The sequence below is a fragment of the Sebastes umbrosus genome, chromosome 12 (genome assembly GCF_015220745.1).
Source record: "Sebastes umbrosus isolate fSebUmb1 chromosome 12, fSebUmb1.pri, whole genome shotgun sequence".
NCBI lineage: Eukaryota > Metazoa > Chordata > Actinopteri > Perciformes > Sebastidae > Sebastes > Sebastes umbrosus.
The window spans coordinates 33,800,991-33,823,771 of record NC_051280.1 but is presented as its reverse complement, the minus strand read 5'-3'; the positions used below and the strand labels follow the sequence as shown (position 1 = coordinate 33,823,771).

The 22,781-nt window shown below is 32.7% G+C and overlaps 2 protein-coding genes across 2 annotated transcripts in view; one reads left to right on the top strand and one right to left on the bottom strand.

Moving 5' to 3' along the window:
- LOC119498499 (M1-specific T cell receptor alpha chain-like) overlaps nt 1–8,142 on the bottom strand; it is a 66,246-nt gene extending 58,104 nt beyond the window's left edge. Inside the window, exon 1 of the mRNA XM_037787465.1 lies at nt 8,088–8,142. Within this exon, the coding sequence (XP_037643393.1) occupies nt 8,088–8,127 (40 nt within the window). The 5' untranslated portion in view covers nt 8,128–8,142. The remainder of the gene's footprint in view (nt 1–8,087) is intronic.
- LOC119499314 overlaps nt 1–22,781 on the top strand; it is an 843,332-nt gene that overhangs the window by 230,664 nt on the left and 589,887 nt on the right. The gene's annotated exons all lie outside the window — the stretch shown is intronic.

Below are 22,781 nucleotides of genomic sequence, written 5' to 3'. Positions count from 1 at the left end.
TTTTCTCAAATTAAAATATTATCGTTGATTCTATTTTTTATTTGATTTAATTTGCAGCATTATTTGTAACATATTTGATGCTTCGGTATCTTGTTGAATGTACGTTCAGTGTTTTGAACCTGAGCTGGTCGACTTCAACTTGGAGCTTTAAAACAACTTTAAAATCTGATTTTCACCACAGAATGAAAATAATTCAACTTACTGGCATTAACGTGAAGCTTGGTGCCGCTCCCAAAGATAATCTTGTTAGTATTCACACAGTCTGAAGCCTCAGTACACAAACTTCACTCACTCAGCTCTGCAGCCAACAACACGCAAACCACATGAAGTAAAACTAAAACTCTGGAAACGGACGACAAGGTTTAGAATCCAAGAATGTAAAGTTGACATTATGTGAGACGATGATAGAGGGAACCGTTCAGATTGGTTCAGGTCAGGAAGACCCCAGATTAAAGAGACTAAACAGGTTCAGTTTAAACAGAAAACACTGACCAGTGACCTTGCAGTCAAACTGAAGGTCAGTCTAAATGTCTACACTTCCTGACATGATAACAAACTACATTTACCTTTAACTTGTTTTTATACATTAGCACTGGATTCAACAGTCAACTGTATTCCCTCACCAAAAAGTAATTTAAAAACAGTGTTTCTGCCTTTAACAATAACTACAGAGCTCACACTCATGAATATCATCACATCGTCTGCAAACTAACTTGTTTTTATACATTAACTAAGATACTTACTGCATCTGTATGTCTTCCTTTTATTAGTTTTTCTTTACTTTTGATCTCCTAATAAATGAGTCTTCTGTTTAGATGTTATATATATTCCAGTAAATGTAAATAATAATATTTATTATGATGTATATCAGTACTCACTGGGTTCAACGGTTAATCTGGTTCCACTTCCAAAGATGATCTTATTTCCAATAGTCACACAACATGAAGCATCAGAACATAAACTCACTGAACCAGACTCCATTTAGAAAAACATCATTTTTAACTTTGAGACTTCTGCTGGAATGATTATATTCCTAAAATAAGACGCTATCTTTATTAAAAACAAATGTTCATTATACATAAATGTAAATTTTGATATGTTTTACTGCTGGTGATATTGAGATATAGAGCAGATATCGATGATTCTGATTAATACTTTCTCAGTATGTTGAATTATGTTCTACTTTGTTCTGAAGAGTCTAACGGATCATTTCAGCACTATCAGCTGTTTATTCTGGTTCTGGGTGTAAAACACGTAAAGTTTGTTTTTAAAGATGCTCCATATATAAATAATATTAATGATGTATATCAGTACTCACTGGGTTCAACGGTTAATCTGGTTCCACTTCCAAAGATCATCTTTTGTTGATTCGTATTCACACAACATGAAGCACCAGAACATAAACTCACTGAACCAGACTCCATTTAGAAAATGATCATTTTAACATTTGAGACTTCTGCTGAAATGATTATATTCCTAAAATAAGATGCTATCTTTATTAAAAACAAATTTTCATTTTACATAAATGTAAATTTTGATATGTTTAAATGTTATGTTAAAACAAAAACTGTTTTACCATCAATGTACGGATGAATTATTTTCTATTTTGTGATGATTTTATGAGCCACATATTAATGATATTTCTAATCTATATCAGTACTCACTGGGTTCAACGGTTAATCTGGTTCCACTTCCAAAGATCATCTTATATCCACCTCCTTGATTCACACAACATGAAGCACCAGAACATAAACTCACTGAACCAGACTCCATTTAGAAAAACATATTTTTTACATCTAATCAACTCAATAACCTGCTATTCCAAAAGGGAAAATATTATGTTAAAGTGAACTCGCTACCAATAGCGTGTCAGAACTGTGATCAACATTAACTCAGCATTTTTTATGAAATAGTATCTTCACTGTCATATTGGAAAAGTAAAGAATGAGTGTTTGGTAATCAGTGCATGTGGAATCATTTCTGTTTTAACAGGATATAAGTCGTATGTGTTTAATTAGCAAGTATTTAAAGTTTTTTGTTGTATTTAGTTCATTTAATTTACTGCCAAACCTATAGAAACTGGAGTATTTGAATATGTAAATGTCTTTTTAACTACCAAAAAAGAGAACATTTTCAGTGTTATGATGCTGTGTTATTTAAATGTAATTGTCTCTTTGGTCTGCATGAACGGTAGTTTACAATATGTGTAAAGAAGCAGTGATGGATTGAACCACATCATCTGCAAACAGTTGTATATTACAGACAAGTTAATCTTTATGTATGTTTTCTTTTATTAATTTTTGTGTTTGCTGGCTTTTTTGATTTTGTTTTACTTTTATTTAATTTTGGTATTATTTTTTGTTATATTTTTTAATTTATTTTTGTCATTTAATTTTTTGCAGTCAATCTGAAGGTCAGTCTAAATGTCTACACATCCTGACATGATAACAAACTACATTCACCTTTAACTTGTTTTTATGCATTAACTAAGATACTTACTGCATCTGTATGTCTTCCTTTTATTAGTTTTTCTTTACTTTTGATCTCCTAATAAATTAGTCTTCTGTTTAGGTGTTGCATATATTCCAGTAAATGTAAATAATAATATTTATTATAATGTATATCAGTACTCACTGGGTTCAACGGTTAATCTGGTTCCACTTCCAAAGATCATCTTATCATTTCCTTGATTCACACAACATGAAGCACCAGAACATAAACTCACTGAACCAGACTCCATTTAGAAAAACAGCATTTTAACTTTGAGACTTCTGCTAGAATGATTATATTCCTAAAATAAGACGCTATCTTTATTAGAAACAAAATGTAAATTTTTATGTGTTTTACTGATGGTGATATTGAGATACATAGCAGATATTGATGATTTTGATTGACGCTCTTTATTATTTATTATTATATTATTATTGTATATTATTTTCCACTTCGTTCTGAAGAGTCTAACGGATCATTTCATCACTATCAGCTGTTTATTCTGGTTCTGGGTGTAAAACACATAAAGTTTGTTTTATAAAGACGCTTCATATATAAATAATAATTATAATGTATATCAGTACTCACTGGGTTCAACGGTTAATCTGGTTCCTCTTCCAAAGATCATTTTATATCCAGTATTCACACAACATGAAGCACCAGAACATAAACCCACTGAACCAGACTCCATTTAGAAAAACAGCATTTTAACTTTGAGACTTCTGCTAGAATGATTATATTCCTAAAATAAGACGCTATCTTTATTAGAAACAAAATGTAAATTTGTCCGTGTTTTACTGATGGTGATATTGAGATATATAGCAGATATTGATGATTTTGATTGACGCTCTTTATTATTTATTATTATATTATTATTGTATATTATTTTCCACTTCGTTCTGAAGAGTCTAACGGATCATTTCATCACTATCAGCTGTTTATTCTGGTTCTGGGTGTAAAACACGTAAAGTTTGTTTTATAAAGACGCTTCATATATAAATAATAATTATAATGTGTATCAGTACTCACTGGGTTCAACGGTTAATCTGGTTCCTCTTCCAAAGATCATCTTATATCCAGTATTCACACAACATGAAGCACCAGAACATAAACTCACTAAACCAGACTCCATTTAGAAAAAAAAAATGTTACATCTGGGACTTAATAATGTGATGTATTTGATTATTATGATAAAGATTGTATTATTTTCTACTTTGAACTGAACCAAACTTCATTTTAGAAAAACAGGAAAAAATAACTTCAAACTTAATTATTTGGATTTGATTTTTAAAGAAACAAAACAGATGTTGATGTAACATAATTATTGTTTTTTACTTTTGAGACTTTAGTCTGAATGATTTTTATCCAGCTTTTTCCATAAATGTTCATGATACATTTATATGATAAATCAGTTTAATATTGAGATATTTAAGGCAGAGTAGAGATTCTAATGTTTGTTATTAACACGCCTACTTCTCAGCTGACGTATTTATGATTAATATGATCAACACTAGTTTGTTTTTAAAGATGCTCCATATATAAATAATATGAATAATGTATATCAGTACTCACTGGGTTCAACGGTTAATCTGGTTCCACTTCCAAAGATCATCTTATATTGACCTCCGGCATTCACACAACATGAAGCACCAGAACATAAACTCACTGAACCAGACTCCATTTAGAAAAACATAATTTTAGACTTTAACTGAATGCATTAATGAATTACATTTCAGTCACATAACAAAGCTGCTCGCTGATCATTTTAAACCTTTAAATCATAATTAAAATGTAGATTATGATATTAAAGAGTCCAGTTAGTGATGATGCTCCTGAAGCTGATTTATTTATCATGATTATGATTATTTATTGTTCTTGTTCCTATAATTATTATTACTGTCAATGTGTACTTCATTATTTATTATTTATTATTTTTTAATTTATTTTTTTAATATTTTTTTGTATTTAATTTAACTGTTTTTTGTTCTTCATCCTTTTCAGTAAAACATTGTAAAGTTTGCTTTTAAAGACGCCTTGTCTAAATATTAATTATGATCAATATCAGTACTCACTGGGTTCAACGGTTAATCTGGTTCCACTTCCAAAGATCATCTTAGTTCCAGTATTCACACAACATGAAGCACCAGAACATAAACTCACTGAACCAGACTTTTACTGCCAAACCTATAGAAACTGGAGTATTTGAACATGTAAATGTCTTTTTAACTACCAAAAAAGAGAACATGTTCAGAGTTATGATGCTGTGTTATTTAAATGTAATTGTCTCTTTGGTCTACATGAACGGTAGTTTACAATATGTGTAAAGAAGCAGTGATGGATTGAACCACATCATCTGCAAACAGTTGTAAATTACAGACAAGTTAATCTTTATGTATGTTTTCTTTTATTAATTTTTGTGTTTGCTGGCTTTTTTGATTTTGTTTTACTTTTATTTAATTTTGGTATTATTTTTTGTTATATTTTTTTAATTTATTTTTGTCATTTAATTTTTTGCAGTCAAACTGAAGGTCAGTCTAAATGTCTACACTTCCTGACATGATAACAAACTACATTCACCTTTAACTTATTTTTATACATTAGCACTGGATTCAACAGTCAACTATATTCCCTCTCCAAAAAGTAATTTAAAAACAGTGTTTCTGCCTTTAAGAGCTCACACTCAGGAATATCATCACATCATCTGCAAAAGCTGTATTTCTTATATTTAATTTGCTGTTTGTTTATTCTTTTTCTAGATTCTGATAACAAACTACATTCACCTTTAACTTGTTTTTATGCATTAACTAAGATACTTACTGCATCTGTATGTTTTCCTTTTATTAGTTTTTCTTTACTTTTGTTCTCCTAATAAATTAGTCTTCTGTTTAGATGTTGCATATATTCCAGTAAATGTAAATAATAATATTAATGATGTATATCAGTACTCACTGGGTTCAACGGTTAATCTGGTTCCACTGCCAAAGATCATCTTATTTTGATTTGCACCTCCAATAGTCACACAACATGAAGCACCAGAACATAAACTCACTGAACCAGACTCCATTTAGAAAAACATAATTTTAACATTTGAGTCTTTTATGTCTTCAGTTCAGTCCTAAAATAGGTTGTTTGTATTAAAGATACTAACACACTATTAATAATATTAATGTATATATTTTCTGTACAGTAGAGACACTGAACAACCAAACTGCAGCATCATCCAGATAAAACTAAAACTGTTTCTTAGTTTGTGAAGTTTGAACATTTAGAGGTTTTAAATTCACTTATTTTCAACTTTGTGTTGATTTGATGAGAATCATTTCTATCATTGTTCACTCATCAGTCCAGCTGAACATAACCTTTTATCTTCTAGTCTGGTTTTGTGTGTTTAAATATGCTCCATATAAATAATATTAATGATTTATAATATTTATATCAGTACTCACTGGGTTCAACGGTTAATCTGGTTCCACTTCCAAAGATCATCTTTTGACCTCCAGTATTCATACAACATGAAGCACCAGAACACAAACTCACTGAACCAGACTCCATTTAGAAAAACATCATTTTAACATCTGAGACTTCTGCTGGAATGATTATATTCCTACAATAAGACGCTATCTTTATTCAAAACAAATGTTCATTATACATAAATGTAACTTTTGATATGTTTACTGATGGTGATATTGAGATATAGAGCAGATATTGATGATTCTGATTAATACTTTCTCAGTATTTTGAATTATTTTCTACTTTGTTCTGAAGAGTCTAACGGATCATTTCATCACTATCAGCTGTTTATTCTGGTTCTGGGTGTAAAACACGTAAAGTTTTTTTTTAAAGACGCTCCATATATAAATAATAATTATGATGTATATCAGTACTCACTGGGTTCAACGGTTAATCTGGTTCCACTTCCAAAGATTATCTTTTGAATTCCTTGATTCACACAACATGAAGCACCAGAACATAAACTCACTGAACCAGACTCCATTTAGGAAAACGTTATTTCAAACTGAATTAATTTAAACTATCTACATTTATTGATGTATTTATGATTATAATATTTAAGATTAAAATAATCAAGACAATCTTACAACTTGTTAGTTTCTTTAAAGCATTTTTAAATATCTGGATACTCTAAAGCTGCAGCATCATCCAGATAAAACAAGAACTGTTTCACCATCAATGTACGGATTAATTATTTTCTATTTTGTGATGATTTTATGAGCCACATTTTAATGATATTTATAATCTATATCAGTACTCACTGGGTTCAACGGTTAATCTGGTTCCACTTCCAAAGATCATCTTTTGATTTCCTTGAGTCACACAACATGAAGCACCAGAACATAAACTCACTGAACCAGACTGAAGATGTGAATGGGTGATGAAGATTATACTCACTGGATTCAACAGTCAACTTTGTTCCTTCACCAAAAAGTAATTTTCTGTTTGCTGTCCCAGTCTCACAGTGTTTCTGCCTTTAACAATAACTACAGAGCTCACAATCATGAATATCATCACATCGTCTGCAAAAGGCTGTATTTCTTATATTTAATTTGCTGTTTGTTTATTATAGAGTTTATATTTTCTAATGAAGATGAAGCATTATTCTTTAATGTCCCAAATATTATATTTTCCCCTATAAGAACCATTCTTTAAAACGGAAATATTTGAGTTATAGCATATCATCACTGTTAGGGAAAAACGTCCAATTTTGGTGATTTTTCCTTGTTGTTAGATAAGTTGAATGATGACCTGCTCCCCCATAGGTTGAGACCCGTTTACTACTTATATTTACACTAATATTATATAACATAAAAAATTTAAATTATGCTCTTTTTTTGCCAAAGTATTATTAGTAAGTTATTTTGAGGTACTCACTGGGTTCAACGGTTAATCTGGTTCCACTTCCAAAGATCATCTTTTGTTGATTCACACAACATGAAGCACCAGAACATAAACTCACTGAACCAGACTCCATTTAGAAAAACATAATTTTAACATCTGGGACCTAATAATGTGATGTATTTGATTATTATGATAAAGATTGTATTATTTTCTACTTAGTGCTGATTTAATGAGCCTGTTCACTCATCAATCAGTCCAGATAACTACACGTTTTTATCTCTCTTTGATTTTTTAATCCAGGCTGCTACTCTGGTTTTGTTTATATTGCTGTAAAACACAGATATTTTTTCTCTCAAAGATATTATTAAGATATTTATAATCAATATCAGTACTCACTGGGTTCAACGGTTAATCTGGTTCCACTTCCAAAGAACATCTTTTGATTCGCATTCACGCAACATGAAGCACCAGAACATAAACTCACTGAACCAGACTCCATTTAGAAAAAACATCATTTTAACATCTGGGAACTTTTGAACTCGCAAAATAAACTTCTGTTTGGATTTAAAAGAAGTGACTGATAGAACTACTGAATAAAGTGTTTTTGTGTTCATGCTCTTGATTAATATATTGATGATTATGATCAAGACTTTCAACAAATTTTTGTTTTCTTTGTTATTAAAACATTGTTGGTGTTTCCTGCCGTCAGGTTCTCACCTCAGAATGAACAGAACTGAACTTACTGTCATTAACATGAAGTTTAGTGCCGCTGCCGAAGATCATCTTATCATTTCCAACATTCACACAACATGAAGCACCAGAACATAAACTCACTGAACCAGACTCCATTTAGAAAAACATCATTTTAAACTTTAACTGAATGCATTAATGAATTACATTTCAGTCACATAACAAAGCTGCTCGTTGATCATTTTAAACCTTTAAATCATAATTAAAATGTAGATTATGATATTAAAGAGTCCAGTTAGTGATGATGCTCCTGAAGCTGATTTATTTATAATGATTATGATTATTTATTGTTCTTGTTCCTATAATTATTATTACTGTCAATGTTTACTTCATTATTTATCATTGTATATCAGTACTCACTGTGTTCAATGGTTAATCTGGTTCCATTTCCAAAGATCAGTTTAGTTGCACCTCCAGTAGTCACACAACATGAAGCACCAGAACATAAACTCACTGAAGCAGACTCCATTTAGGAAAACATCATTTTAACATCTGGGACGTAATAATGTGATTTATTTGATTAATATGATAAAGATTACTACACCATACCGTATACAACTACTCACTGCTACTGTACATCATATACAACACCTCATTCACTCTGTTTTAGTCTGGATTTGCGACTGTCATCCAAACATTAAAACGTAAAGGTCACAAGGGACAACAGACAGAGCTAATATGACAAAAGCCAGAGGTAAAGTTAGTGTTAAAGTTAGAGTGAAGATGCTGTTATCATATGAAACTAGAAGACCAACCAGGTACAATCATGCGATTAATCACAATTCAATATTTAAATGGATTGAACACCTGAACATCTTAAACAGTACAAACAGTTGGAAGGATCAAAAACTCAAAAATCGGAATCATTAATTCGGTTGAAAGATTTTGGACAAAAACACGGCATCATTTATGAACTATTTCAGTTATAATATCTGAATCTGTTACATTAAAACTAAAGTCACTGCTGTTTTGTTTCTGCACCATAATAAATAAATAAATGAATAAATAAATAAATAAAACTCCCTTTAGTGTTAAATATATGAAAGTATTTCCGTCTCACCTGAGTGGACGAGCAGCTGAGTTCCTCTCCCAAAGATAATCTTATCAGTTCCTCCCGTCACACGGTGACAGACGGCTGACTGAAATCCTCTCAGAGGTTCATATTCAACTGTTTCACACATAAACTATCATCTCAGGATTAAAACTAAACTCAATTAACTCTAAACTTCATTTAAATCTCTCTTTACTTTCTGCTGTTTCACCACAAACAGACTCGAACCGGCCGAGTTTCATGACTTTAAATCATTCTGAGGTTTTAAACTCACTTTCATCAAGAAATTTAACATTTCTTCAAAATCCAAAATGACAGAAAAATTATGTAAAAATTACAGAAACTGTTTATTGAAATGTGTTTTAACAAAAAGAAATCTGTATAAATGGAGCACATTAAATATCTGCTTTTAACAGCTTTTTGCTAATTTTAACAAAACTAACCTTCAAATAATAAAGTATTCTTTACTGATAAAAGCAGCAGGATTATAGGATATATATATATATATATATTATTTGATTAATGATGAATAATAAACGTGACTTACTGGGTTGAACAGTCAGTTTTGTTCCACTTCCGAACACGGTCTTGTATCCTCCCTGACCAGTCACACTGAGACACACAGCTCAACAAAAACCAGTCTGAACCAGCGACTGCACTGGGACCAGTTATCAGCCAGCAGAGAACTCAATAAAAAAAGGATTCATGTGGAAATGATCCAGTTTGTGACGTCTCCGATTTTAACATTTAAATCTGCATTATTAATAATGATAATAATAATAATATAAATCATAATTTATTCACCGACCTGTCGACACGATGAGTTTCGTGCCGCCGCCAAAGATCAGTTTGTTTCCAGCTCCGTACACACCGCCACACACACCCGTACACAAACCGCACACAAACAACACTAATATATATATATATGTATATATATATATATATATATATATATATATATATGACGATTAACTTATTGTTATACGATATACAGTGCGGAAGACCGGTTATGCCAAAAATGAAAAAACAATACTCATGTTTGGACAAAGTTACGACTTTTTAACTCAAAATTATGACTAACCGTCTCAAAAAAATTACGTACAATACTGTCATTGTTTTACTTAAAAAAAGAAAAAAAAATTGTATCTGGTATTTTTTACTTAAAAATAAAAACATAATTTTTTGACTTAGTAGCTTAGCTCAGTTTTGACTTATATAATATATTATATATATTTTTTTATCATTCTTAACTTTTCATCCTTTTTTTAATCCTCTTTTTTCGTGGCAATAGTGGGCTTCCATACAAATTTCCATATTTATTTATAATCTGAATGACTATAATCTACGACTTCTATTTCGCTTTGTGTTATTAGATTTTTGTAGTTTTTATTTGATGTAACGTTTTATTCTGTTATTTATTCATTTGTTTATTTCTTCTGCACATTTTTATTATCAACTTGTTTATTATTATTATTATTATTATTATTATTATTTTATGTTGTGTATTTGTGCAGCTGGCGTTTCTGTTGGCTCTCATTGGTTTGTTGTTAATGTTTGTATTCGTTATAACTCCTCATAGTTTTTGCATCAGTTTATATATATTTGTAAATTTGTATTTTTGCCGTGGAGTCAATACAAAAAATCAATAAAGTCAGATAAAAATGTGAATAAAGAAACTCTGTTCATCTTACCAGATTCAACAGTCAGTCTGGTTCCACTGCTGAAATAAAGTCTGTTTGCTCCTTGATTATTATTCCCACTGTGACACCGACTGGGATCAAAACTGCTGCACCAACACTGCTACTAGAGCTCCTCATCAGCGGTTCATTACTTCTGTTTTCATGGTTCTACACTGACTAATTTTTTACCGGTACTAGTGTCAGCATTGCTGTTAGCTGAGTGGAGCCGTAGTACCTGTTGGTGTGTAGAAATCCTCTGCAGCTTCTTCTCCTCTTCTCCTCTGAGATAAAAACTAGTGTACATTTATAGTTTGTGTAATGGGCAGGAAGGAAAGAGCCCAACCGACGTGACCTGTTTCTGAATCAAACTTCACCTGTTCATCCAGAGGGGAAGCTCCACTTCTAAGTGTCTATTTTTATATTCAACTCTTCACTCATTAAACAGAATGATGATCTGTATGCAGATGATGCTGTTGTGTATCTAGCAGACTCTATTTTCATTATTATCAACAAATCTCACGTTCTTTTTTGCTCTTGTGGCAAAAAAAATGAGTATTAGAACAACAAAAATGACACAGAAGAGAAAAGAATTCAGATCAGACTTCTGCCTCTCAGGGCTTCTGTACATATATATATATATATATATGTACATATGCGTCAGAGCTCAAAAAGGGACTTCCTGACTTCCTGTGTATTTAAAGTGATACTCACTCTAGATCGTCCACTAGATGGCAGCGTCTGTCTGGCCTCAGATCAGCTTCCAGCGTCTGTCTGGCCTCAGATCAGCTCCAGTGTCCGTCTGGCCTCAGATCAGCTTCCAGCGTCCGTCTGACCTCAGATCAGCTTCCAGCGTCCGTCTGGCCTCAGATCAGCTTCCAGCATCTGTCTGGCCTCAGATCAGCTCCAGCGTCTGTCTGACCTCAGATCAGTTTCCAGCGTCCGTCTGGCCTCAGATCAGCTTCCAGCGTCCGTCTGATCTCAGATCAGCTTCCAGCGTCCGTCTGACCTCAGATCAGCTTCCAGCGTCGGTTTCATGTCTCAGGATGTGAGACGTGATGTTCTGAGTTCAGCTGAGCATCAACTGGACATCCAGATGGTCGTTAACGTTGCCGGGAACGTCTTACTGAGAGAAAAATACAAAAACAAAACTAAAAAACATGCTGAAAACATCCAATAGAAATAAAGACTGAGTAATAATTATAACTGAAATAACAATTAGTAAATAAAGTAAATAAATTAACCAGTAAATAACCGAAAAAACCCAATTAATCAAGTACTAAAACAGCAACCAATTAATCCATTGTAATAATAATAATAATAATAATAATAATATTACCATTATTATCATCATTAAGAGAAAGAAGTCTAAATAGAATAAAAATATAAAAACACATACTGTATATGCGTGTTAGTATTGTCTGAAGGAAGTGAAGACATAGCAGTGATAAATAAGAATGAATAGTTAATTACTTTATAGTAATAATGATAATAATAATAATGATAATGATAATAAAATAATAGTTATAATAATAATAGTAATGATAGCAATCATAGAGGTAAACTAGAGATATAGTATTAATAAATAAACAAGCAAATAAATTAATGTTGGAAATAGCAGAAGGGAAAAATGACGTAGTAATAATAATAATAATAATAATACAATAATGAAGTAGTAATAATAATTATAATAGTAAAATAATGACATAGTAATAATAATAATAATAATAATAATAATGATAGAAAAATGATATAGTAATAATAATAATAATAATAATAGTAAAAAAAAGGACATATTATTATTATTATTATTATTAATAATAATAATAATAATAATAATAGTAAAATAATGACATCGTAATAATAATAATAATAATGATAATAATGATAGAAAAATGATATAGTAATAATAATAATAATAGTAAAAAAAAAGACATATTATTAATAATAATAATAATAATAATAATAATAGTAAAATAATGACATCGTAATAATAATAATAGTGAAATAATGACAGTAATAATAATTATTATTATAATTATTATTATTATTATGATTATTATTATTTATACCATTCTGGCATTTATATTTAACTCACTTATAGATCCCACTCAGCATTTTGTATTTATACATTTGCACTGCGGTTATATATTATATATGTTATATATTCCACATCTTAATGCAAATATTTGTGCATATTTCAGATTTCTTCTATTCTCATTCCTTATTTTATGACTTACTTACATTTCTTTACATATATTGTGTTTATATTGTAGCATTATGTACATAATTTAAATGTTACGTACTCCTTTATTTCTTTTTTATTATATTTCTTTATGTTCATATGTAAGAGCAACTGGAACACCCCAATTCCCCCCTTCAGGGGATCAATAAAGTATTTCTATTTTCTGATGACTACGTTTTTTAAAAAACTTTTAAATTGGTTTAGTTATTGAGCTTATGAACCTTTTTTATTTAAAAAAAAGAAAAAAAAGTGTAGATATAAATGTTGAAATATGACGTGAAAATGTAAACACATTTAACCGGCACCGTTTTTGGTGAAAGTGCTATTAAAGTTTTCCGACCGTCGTCTCCGTGTGAGCTACAGACACATTTTAAACTACATTATAGAAACAACAGGATTAAAGATGATTTGAGCAGTGAATGTGTATAATGTGAACTGTTTTATGTTTTTAAGTCTGTTATTTGTGTTTTTAGGAAATGTTTAAGCTGCCATACATACTGATAGATGCATCTTTGTTAGTTTTATTAAGATAACTCATGTAATCACGATATCATCACACTGAAGTGCAGCACCACGCTAGGGAGTCCCGCATACGAGGCGGTGCGCCGCCACCAGCTCTAGGTCGGCTTGGTGAATGTATTCAGTGAATGTATGAAATGTGTGATTGAGGAAGGAAGAACGCTAAAAAAACGCTAAATAAAATGTACAACCATGCGACCCAGATCTCAAAACACAAACAAACATCATTTAAAACAAACCAGCACCGAGCCTTTCTGATCAATACTCACTTTATGTGGATGTAATACATACAGTATAATACAGGTTGTGATTGAACTATAAAAACATACAGTATATATTCTTCAATCCAGACTTTAACTCAACTATGATGTAAATGACTGAATGTGTCAGTGAAGGAACAGCAGAGCTCGTCTGTTGACATGAAACTGAGCTGCTTCCTGTCTGATCTCTATCTGCAGTTTCAGGTCTGAGTGTTGAAATGTGGTTTCAACTGATGAAACTGTTTGTTACTGAGAAACCAACAGACACTCTGACACAAGAGCTGAGTGATCACGACATTATAAATAATAAAGATTCACAGACAGGAACGAGGTCACTGGGAGATAAATCTGTGTGTCGTCTGCATAAAAATAACGCAGCAGCATGCTAAGATACGATGTGACCGAGCTGAAGCATTTATATACAGAACATAAGGTCCCAGAGTTTATCCCTGAGGTTCTCTGCATGTTATCGAGGCTGAAGAGGACGCTGTCGTCTTCATTTCATTAACCTTTATTTAACCAGGTTAGACCCATTGAGATTAAAATCTCTTTTTCAAGAGCGACCTGGCAGAGAATGGAAAACAGTATAAACAGTTTCATACAAGCACATTAAAAAAAAACAATAGATCAGCTCAAAGGTACCATACCGTAAAAGTGCAGGGAAGCCATATAATCCTATTTCAATCAAAACAAGTACAATTATTGATTTCTATAGATTTCACCATGCCTTTAAATTCATTTAGAATGACTAGGTCCTGGAGTTTTAGTTCATTTTGAAGGCTGTTCCATGCAGATGGTGCAGAAAACATAAAGGCCTTCTTTCCCAACTCAGTCTGAACTCTGGGAACGGCCATAAGCATCGTGTCCTGAGGCCGTGACCCATAACTGCCATGTTCTCTGGTTAGAAAGACGGATAAATAACAGGGGAGTCTACCCAGAATGGCCTTATAGATAAAAACATACCAATGGTTAAGCCCACGTATCGTCTACTGTGTGAAAAGCTGCACTTAAATCTGCGTCGGCCGACTTTGTAAAATCACTCAGCGACAAACGAGATAATTCACGACAGAACACGACTCCACATAAAACTGTTGTTGGTTCGTCATCCTGCTCGACAAACACAGAAAGAGCAAAGAGTTCTCCAAAAACTGTATTTCGACACACCGTTCTGCAGAAGAGAAGATGACGTCTCGTCAGTTTTATTTTACAGGTCTGAGAAGGCAGATTTCTACAGTGAGGATAAAAACAGAGAAACCAAAACACATGCAAGAGGAATAAAACTACCATAACAGAAAACTAATAAAAGAGGAGAAGTGCTCTGAATGAAAAATTTCAACCGCGACTAAAATAAAAAACTAAACACTAAAAGGTTTTGTTTGTGTTTTGTGAATTTGGAGCTCCTTTTTCAAACATTGAGAGAAATCTATTCTGAATCAAACAAATAATAAAAACCCAGAATAAAACATAATATCATCTATAATAATGTAATGTTACGTGTACGTTTTATTTATTTATTAAATAGTTCAAGATGTTTCATTTCCATTCTGTTTGTGCTACATTACTGTCGTATGTGTTTTAGTTTTTAAAGAATTTGAATTCATCCACTGCAGGCAGAATAGCACCCGGTGGTGTGATGAGGTTGATCCAACCGAAGTGAAACGACGTGGTTCTTTGACAAAAACAAACACAATTTTTTTCACGTACATTTACGAATTTAATCTCATAAATAGATTTTTTTCTCTGAAAATCCCGTTTTTTTCTGACATTTTTCAGACTTTTTATTGGAAAGTGTTCGGGCATTTTTAGCCTAAATTTGGAGCGTTATTTAACTTCCTTTACTACCAGCTATTATGACGTGGTTGGTACCGATGGATTCATCAGGTTTTATAGTTTCATATGATACCAGGATCTTCATTCTAGCTTTAAAACTGAGCCGCTACAAACTAAAAATCACGAGTTGCATTAAAGAAATTAGTGGCATTAAAACTAATTTGGTTTTATTTTAGCCCTAGTTTTTTGTATTTGAGCAACATTTTTCTTTTCAGTTATGTATTTTAATATTTGTTTCACTTCCTGATGTGATGTGTTCTCCTCATGTTTGTGTTTTTATCTATTTGTTTTAGTATTTGATGCATTCTTGGATATGAAGCACATTTCTCTGGGCTCTGAATTAAAAACTTCTTTTAATGTTGGTGTTTTACTCCAACGTGCTTGTGTTTTGTCCTCAGAGGCCATCGTAGATTTCTGCCAACTCTATCAAAAACGTAAAGAAATAAGCTTTTTTGAGATGAATAACGGTGAGTGATCATAATGGTGCAGCCTTCGCACAATCAACCTTTGTCTTATTTCAACCTGACTTCATTCATTCCCTCTCGGGCGGAGAAGCGTGAGTTGTTGTTTTTAAGCATGGCGGTCGGTGGATGAGCGGCGTTAGTAGAGCATGGCATAGATGGTGAGGATGGTGCTGAAGGCCAGAGCTTTGGTGAACACCACTCTCCATCCGTTCATCATCACCAGCAAGAAGTTCAGCTTCGCTTTCTCTGTTCAGGAGAGAATAAAAACAGCAAGATGAACTCAACACGTTTCACACTGAGTCTGTGACGGCGTGTGTTCAGGTGTGTTCAGGTGTGTTCAGGTGTACAAGTGTGTTCAGGTGTGTTCGGTGACTCACCTGGATGAAGGTCGGCACACATGTCCACTGGTTGGTGGGAACAGAAAACATCATTGAGAGACACAAAGAGGAACGTCTGACTCATGAACAAACATCCGTACACAGAATAATAATTATCAGTAATCAACATTTTGAGACTTAATAATATTAAGATTAATATGATACCAGAACTCTTATTTTCATGTCTTACTTTGCTGATTATAAACATATTTTATCTTCCTCAAAAAACATATTTTTCATTCTAATCGAATGCGTCAGTGTTGAGTGAACAAAGTGATGATTTAAATCTTTCCATCTCTGATGACAGTAACAGTTAAACCTCTCTGCTACAGACACGGCTCAGTCAGAACTAACGGTGACCGGTACCGGTGATGATCTTACCGCCGTCGTTGTTGACCGGCGTGTTGTGCAGCTCACAGGACAGGATGGTCTCGTTGGTGTATCCAGCGTAGAAGTAGGTTTTCTGTTTCTTGGACAGAGTGGCTTTGGTGGTGTTCACACTGATCGGATCCCCCCTCATGTTCAGAACCATCTCACCTTCTTTCGGATAGAAATCGGTCGCCAGACAAACCTCCGGAGCCGGCGGGTCCTCCGGCGTCCTCTCCGGGTCCTTGGGCTGCAGAGGACTCAGGACGAACAGGGTCGTGTCCACAGTACCTGGATCTACAAAAGAAACATGATTAACCAGAACCACAAGGCTTGTTACAGGACTCAGCTGAATAATTAATATTCGTAATAATAAACAACTGATTTTATTATTACGCTCCCACATTCATCTGTGCGCGAGAAATACGTTTTTATTATTCTCAAAACATTTTATATGAATAAATAAAAACCTTAGAAATATCTGTAAAATATTCTATGAACATCACAAACAGAACGTGGAGTCTAAAGCAGATTATTATGTTTTTTAATAAGAATAATCATAGTTTCTCTTCGTTAACTCAGACAGAAGAGTGTTTAATTAAAGGACACTTTCATTTCAATTACAACTGAAAATAAAAAACAACTTGTAGGTCCTAAACTGGTTTCAATAAATTAATGTGCTATATTTATTTATTTATTGTTTTATTTATTTATTACCATTTTCTGATTGTTTAATACTCTTAACACCTCGCCTGTGTCTGCTTTAAATTGTTTTATTAAATCGTTTTTTTTTTATTGTAAAGCACTTTATTGTGTAATAGATGTAATAGCAATAAACGTTATTCTCATTATTAGAAGTAGATTTATTAGAATGATTATAGTTTTTCTTCATTAACTTAGACAGAAGAGTGTTTAATTAAAGTGGCCTTTAATATATAATAATATTTAATATTTAATCAAAGTGGCCTTTAATTAAACACTGTTCTGTCTATATATACATATATATATATTTATATATATAAATATAAATATTAAATAAATAAAGATCTTAGAAATATCTGTAAAACATTCTATGAACATCACAAACAAAACGTTGAGTCTGAAGCAGAACATTATGTTTGTTATAAGAATGATTATAGTTTTTCTTCATTCAGACAGAAGAGCGTTTAATTAAAGGACACTTTAATTTCAATTGAAAATAAAAAGTTAAAAATGTAGGTCCTCAACTGGTTTTAATAAATTCATGTGCTATATTTATTTATTTATTTATTTATTTCTACACTTCATCTGTGTCTGCTTTAAATTGTTTCATTAAATGTTATTTTTTTTCTAAAGCACGTTATTGTGTAATAGATGTAATAGCAATAAACGTTATTATCATTATTAGTAGTAGATTTATTGGAATTAATTTCTCAGCAGATAAACAGCACAACGAAAACCACATTTTTAAGACTCAAAACTGAATTGAAGACCTAATGTGTTTTATTTGACTTTGTTCCTGGGATTTCTGATCAATATCGGTTCAGTACCGGCTTTACAGCCATCAGTCTTTAATTATTTAATTACTGGTTTAGACAATGACAAACATCAGTCAATCATTATTTCATTTTACAAATATTTTAGGCAGTTAAAATTAATCTATATGCAGATGATACTGTTTTATATCATATCACCAAATCAGTCAAATTAGACCTTTGAGAAATTATAACTCTCTATTTTACTCTGGTCTTTCTGTTGGGCAACAGGTACTATAAAGATAATGTTTATTATCATTAGTAGTAATGTGTTTATTAGTAAGTAGATTTCTCCACAGAGAAGAAAAGAAGTTGCATTTCTTGTCCAAATGAACTTTATCATTAATAGCATTATTAAAATTCTCAGTATAATCAGTCTGTAATTTCCAACAAGAAGAAAACAAGAAACCACTTTTTAAAGACTCAATTTAAGATCTTATTTGCCTGTAATTAATTTAATTAATTAATTAAAACCACTAAACAGGCATTAGACAGAATAATATCAGGACTTTTCTCATTCAGGAGAGATTTGGCTTCTTTTTAGTTGTTGTTTTGTTTGTTGTTTTTAATACCTTTTAACGCTCTACCTATCATTTTTTTTCTTGTTCATGTAAAGCACTTAATTTCTCGTAGAACAAATTAATATCATCATTATTCAGTTTTAACATTTATCATTGTTATTATAATTATCAGTCTGATTTTGTATTTCTCCAAAGACAAACACCACACCATGACACCGAAACATCAGTCAATCATTATTTCATTTTACAAATATTTTTGGCTGTTAAAATGAATCTATATGCAGATGATACTGTTTTATATTATATCACCAAATCAGTCAAATTAGACCTTTGAGAAATTATAACTCTCTTTTACTCTGGTCTTTTTCTGTGAATCTGATTAATTTATCTACTTCACTTTTATAGATACACATTTAGTTGGGCAACAGGTACTATAGAAATAATGTTTATTATTAGTAGTAGTAATATGTTTATTAGTAAGTAGATTTCTCCAAAGACAAACAATGCAGCAAGAAAAGAATCATTATTAGTATTATTAAAATTCTCAGTATAATCAGTCTGTAATTTCCAACAAGAATAAAACAAGAAACCAATTTTTAAAGACTGAATTTAAGATCTTATTTGCCTTTAATTAATTTAATTAATTAATTAAAACCACTGAATAGCTATTAGACAGAATAATATAAGGACTCTTCTCATTCAGGCGAGATTTGGCATGTTTTTAGTTGTTGTTTTGTTTGTTGTTTTGTACAACAAATGAATATCATCATTATTCAGTATTAACATTTATCATTCTTATTATAATTATCAGTCTGATTTGTATTTCATCAAAGACAAACACCGTGCTATGACACTACGACGTTTCTGAGACTTTAAGACTGAATCTAAGACCTAACATATTTAATTTAAAAATACTGAAGTCATGACATTTAGAAATCATTTCATTACATTATTATCATATTCTATAGTTTTAGGTTTTCACTTTAATGCCTTCTAACGCTCCATCTGTGATCATTTTAAGTTGTTTTTCAGTTTCATAAAAAGCATTAAATTAACGTTATCATTATTCAACATGTTAAATATTTTTTCTCTATTATAAACAGTCTGAATTGTACTTTTTTTTCTGCAGACAACACGTCAAGAAACGATAACAAGGCTGTTAGATTTGTATTTGACTGTAGGTATTTAAAACCACTTAAAAAGATTATTTCAGGACTTTTTAAGAGGACAGATTTGACTCCTGTTCTGACTTCAAAAAAATTACTCTGGATTTAAAACATTTGTTTAAGATTTTAAGTTCTCTTCTCTTTTATATAAAGCAACATATTAAGTGTATCCTTATTTATTGCTATCATTATTATTTCTCATTACTAGCTGTGTTAAAGCGCACCAACAAACTGAATGTCGGATCTAAACTGTTGCAGCGTTCTGGACTATTTCAGGCTTTGAACTGACAGAAAACATCATTTAAGACATTTTCCAGGACATCTTGTGTGAGTCTATGTTCTAAGATCTGCGTTTTGTTTGTCTGAATTCAGCCTTTACAGGACGTCTGCAGCTCGTCGTCTCATCACAACTTCAAATTTAAGCTTTAAAACATAAAAAACTCATTTCCAGCACTACACATGGACTCTGTAAATGTAATTAATCCTGCTCAGGGCAAGTAGAAAGTGTGTTTTCTTACCTCGAGGAGTGACGGTGAGACTGATGGCTTTCCCAAATGTTAAAGCATCACAGTGTTACAGCCTCGTACAAAAACCTCAGAGCTGACAATCATCCTCAGAGAAGCTCAGAAATGTTAAAAATCCACTTCACAGTGACACACATAGAGCTGTAGACACCGAGGAACAACCACAGAGAGTCTGAGTTTGTGTTTGTGAGGTAAAGGTCAGAATATTCAACATTTCAGCAGCACATGCAGCGACGTGACGTTCAGTAAAGAGAAGAAATGTGAGTGTTTTCAGTAGAAAATCAGCAGCAGAGGACTCACCTGAAACACAGAGAGGCTTTTAGTCGTCTATCTGTTGGTTCTGGATGTTTCCACACGTTAATCAGACGCTTTAGAGCAGACTGGAGGTTTTTGTACAGCTCTGTGTGGATGTTCAGTCACTGTGGAGACCCCAGCACGGTGAAAACACCTCGTACAAAAACCTCCCACCGCTGCAGCAGGAAACAGCCGAGTATCACCGTCAGTGTCTGCTCAGACAAAATCAAGTCTTCTGTTTATTATTACTTTATCAAAACACTATGTGTAATGACATACAGCGGTGTTATAAGCTGGGAAATATGTTTACTTTGAGCCAGGGTCTGAAATTAAAAATAAAATCGTAAAATCGTCACGCCCGTTGAGAACCGGTCCTTGACAACAAAAACACTCAACAGCGTGGCGCTACTAAACCTGAAGGGACGCACACTATTTTCACCTGATAAAGCGACACTGTGAACAATAAACCTGTGTTGAAATCAGCAGGAGGAGGGTTAGTAACGACTGGATAAATAATGGAGATACTGACGTTAATGGAGGTGCCATTGAGTTATTGTTATGAGGCGTTCAAGCTCTGCTCGGTAAAGATGACTATTGGTTGAAGGTAAATTATAACGTTATCATGATGCGTTCAAATGTTATTTTGTAAAATTACGTTTTTTGGCCAGACACTTGAATAAATCCAGTTGTTTGAAGGAAATGTTTTCACAGCGATATGAAATAGATATTAGAGAGAGAATTATGACCTGTTGAACTTCCTAACACTAACTCTAAACAGCTTGCCAAGATTGTTTTTAACTAAAGCAAAAATATTTACATATTGGTAATCATTTGAATTGTGTTTTTATGTAAATAACCACGATAGATGACAATAACTGTGTACAGTACAGTGTTCAGTACAGTACAGTACAGTACAGTACTCTCCCAGAAGCTACGGTGTAATTCCAACACTGTCATTTACCGTGTATTTAATGTTTTATTTACCGTGTATTTAATGTTTTTTTGTGTAAAATATATGGAACATTGAGTGACATCAGATCTAAATAGTTATTCCTTCATTAAGCGCAGAGATTTAAAAAGTGGCAGACAATAATAAATACACTCTACTGTCACAGCGGCAGGAAGTGAAGAGAGTGAATTTCAGACTCTGCTTTGCGCGGATATAAAACTATATTATTATATTACACAATGTTATAATGTGACGTAACGTTCTATTTCACATGTTCCACACAGTTTAACCCAGGTGATGATCCGTCTGAGCACCTGTTCCCCTCAACCGGCCGCTCAATTACCCCGTTTCTACGTCAGTTTGCACGTCAGTTTGCACGTCAGTTTGGACATCAGTTTGCACGTCAGTTTGCACGTCAGTTTGCACGTCAGTTTCTACGTCAGTTTGTACCTGTACAACCGGCGTCACAAGAAACATCTTGAATCTTGAATCTTGAAAAGTTCTGGTCGCCACGTTTAGACAACTTTGACCACGTTGTCGTCCTGCTGCCTCCGTGTTCGGTGACCTGCAGCTTGGAGGATGACCTTTGACCTGCAAATTAGAGGATGACCTTTGACCTGCAGGTTGGAGGATGACCTTTGACCTGCAGGTCGGAGGATGACCTTTGACCTGCAGCTTGGAGGATGACCTTTGCCCTGCAGGTTAGAGGATGACCTTTGACCTGCAGCTTGGAGGATGACCTTTGACCTGCAGGTTAGAGGATGACCTTTGACCTGCAGGTCGGAGGATGACCTTTGACCTGCAGCTTGGAGGATGACCTTTGCCCTGCAGCTTCTACTATAGTCAGACGTCATATTTAAATTTTACCAAAACCTTCTTTCTATAACTTTGAACACAAAATTAAATGAAGTTATTAATTAAGTTAGCTGAT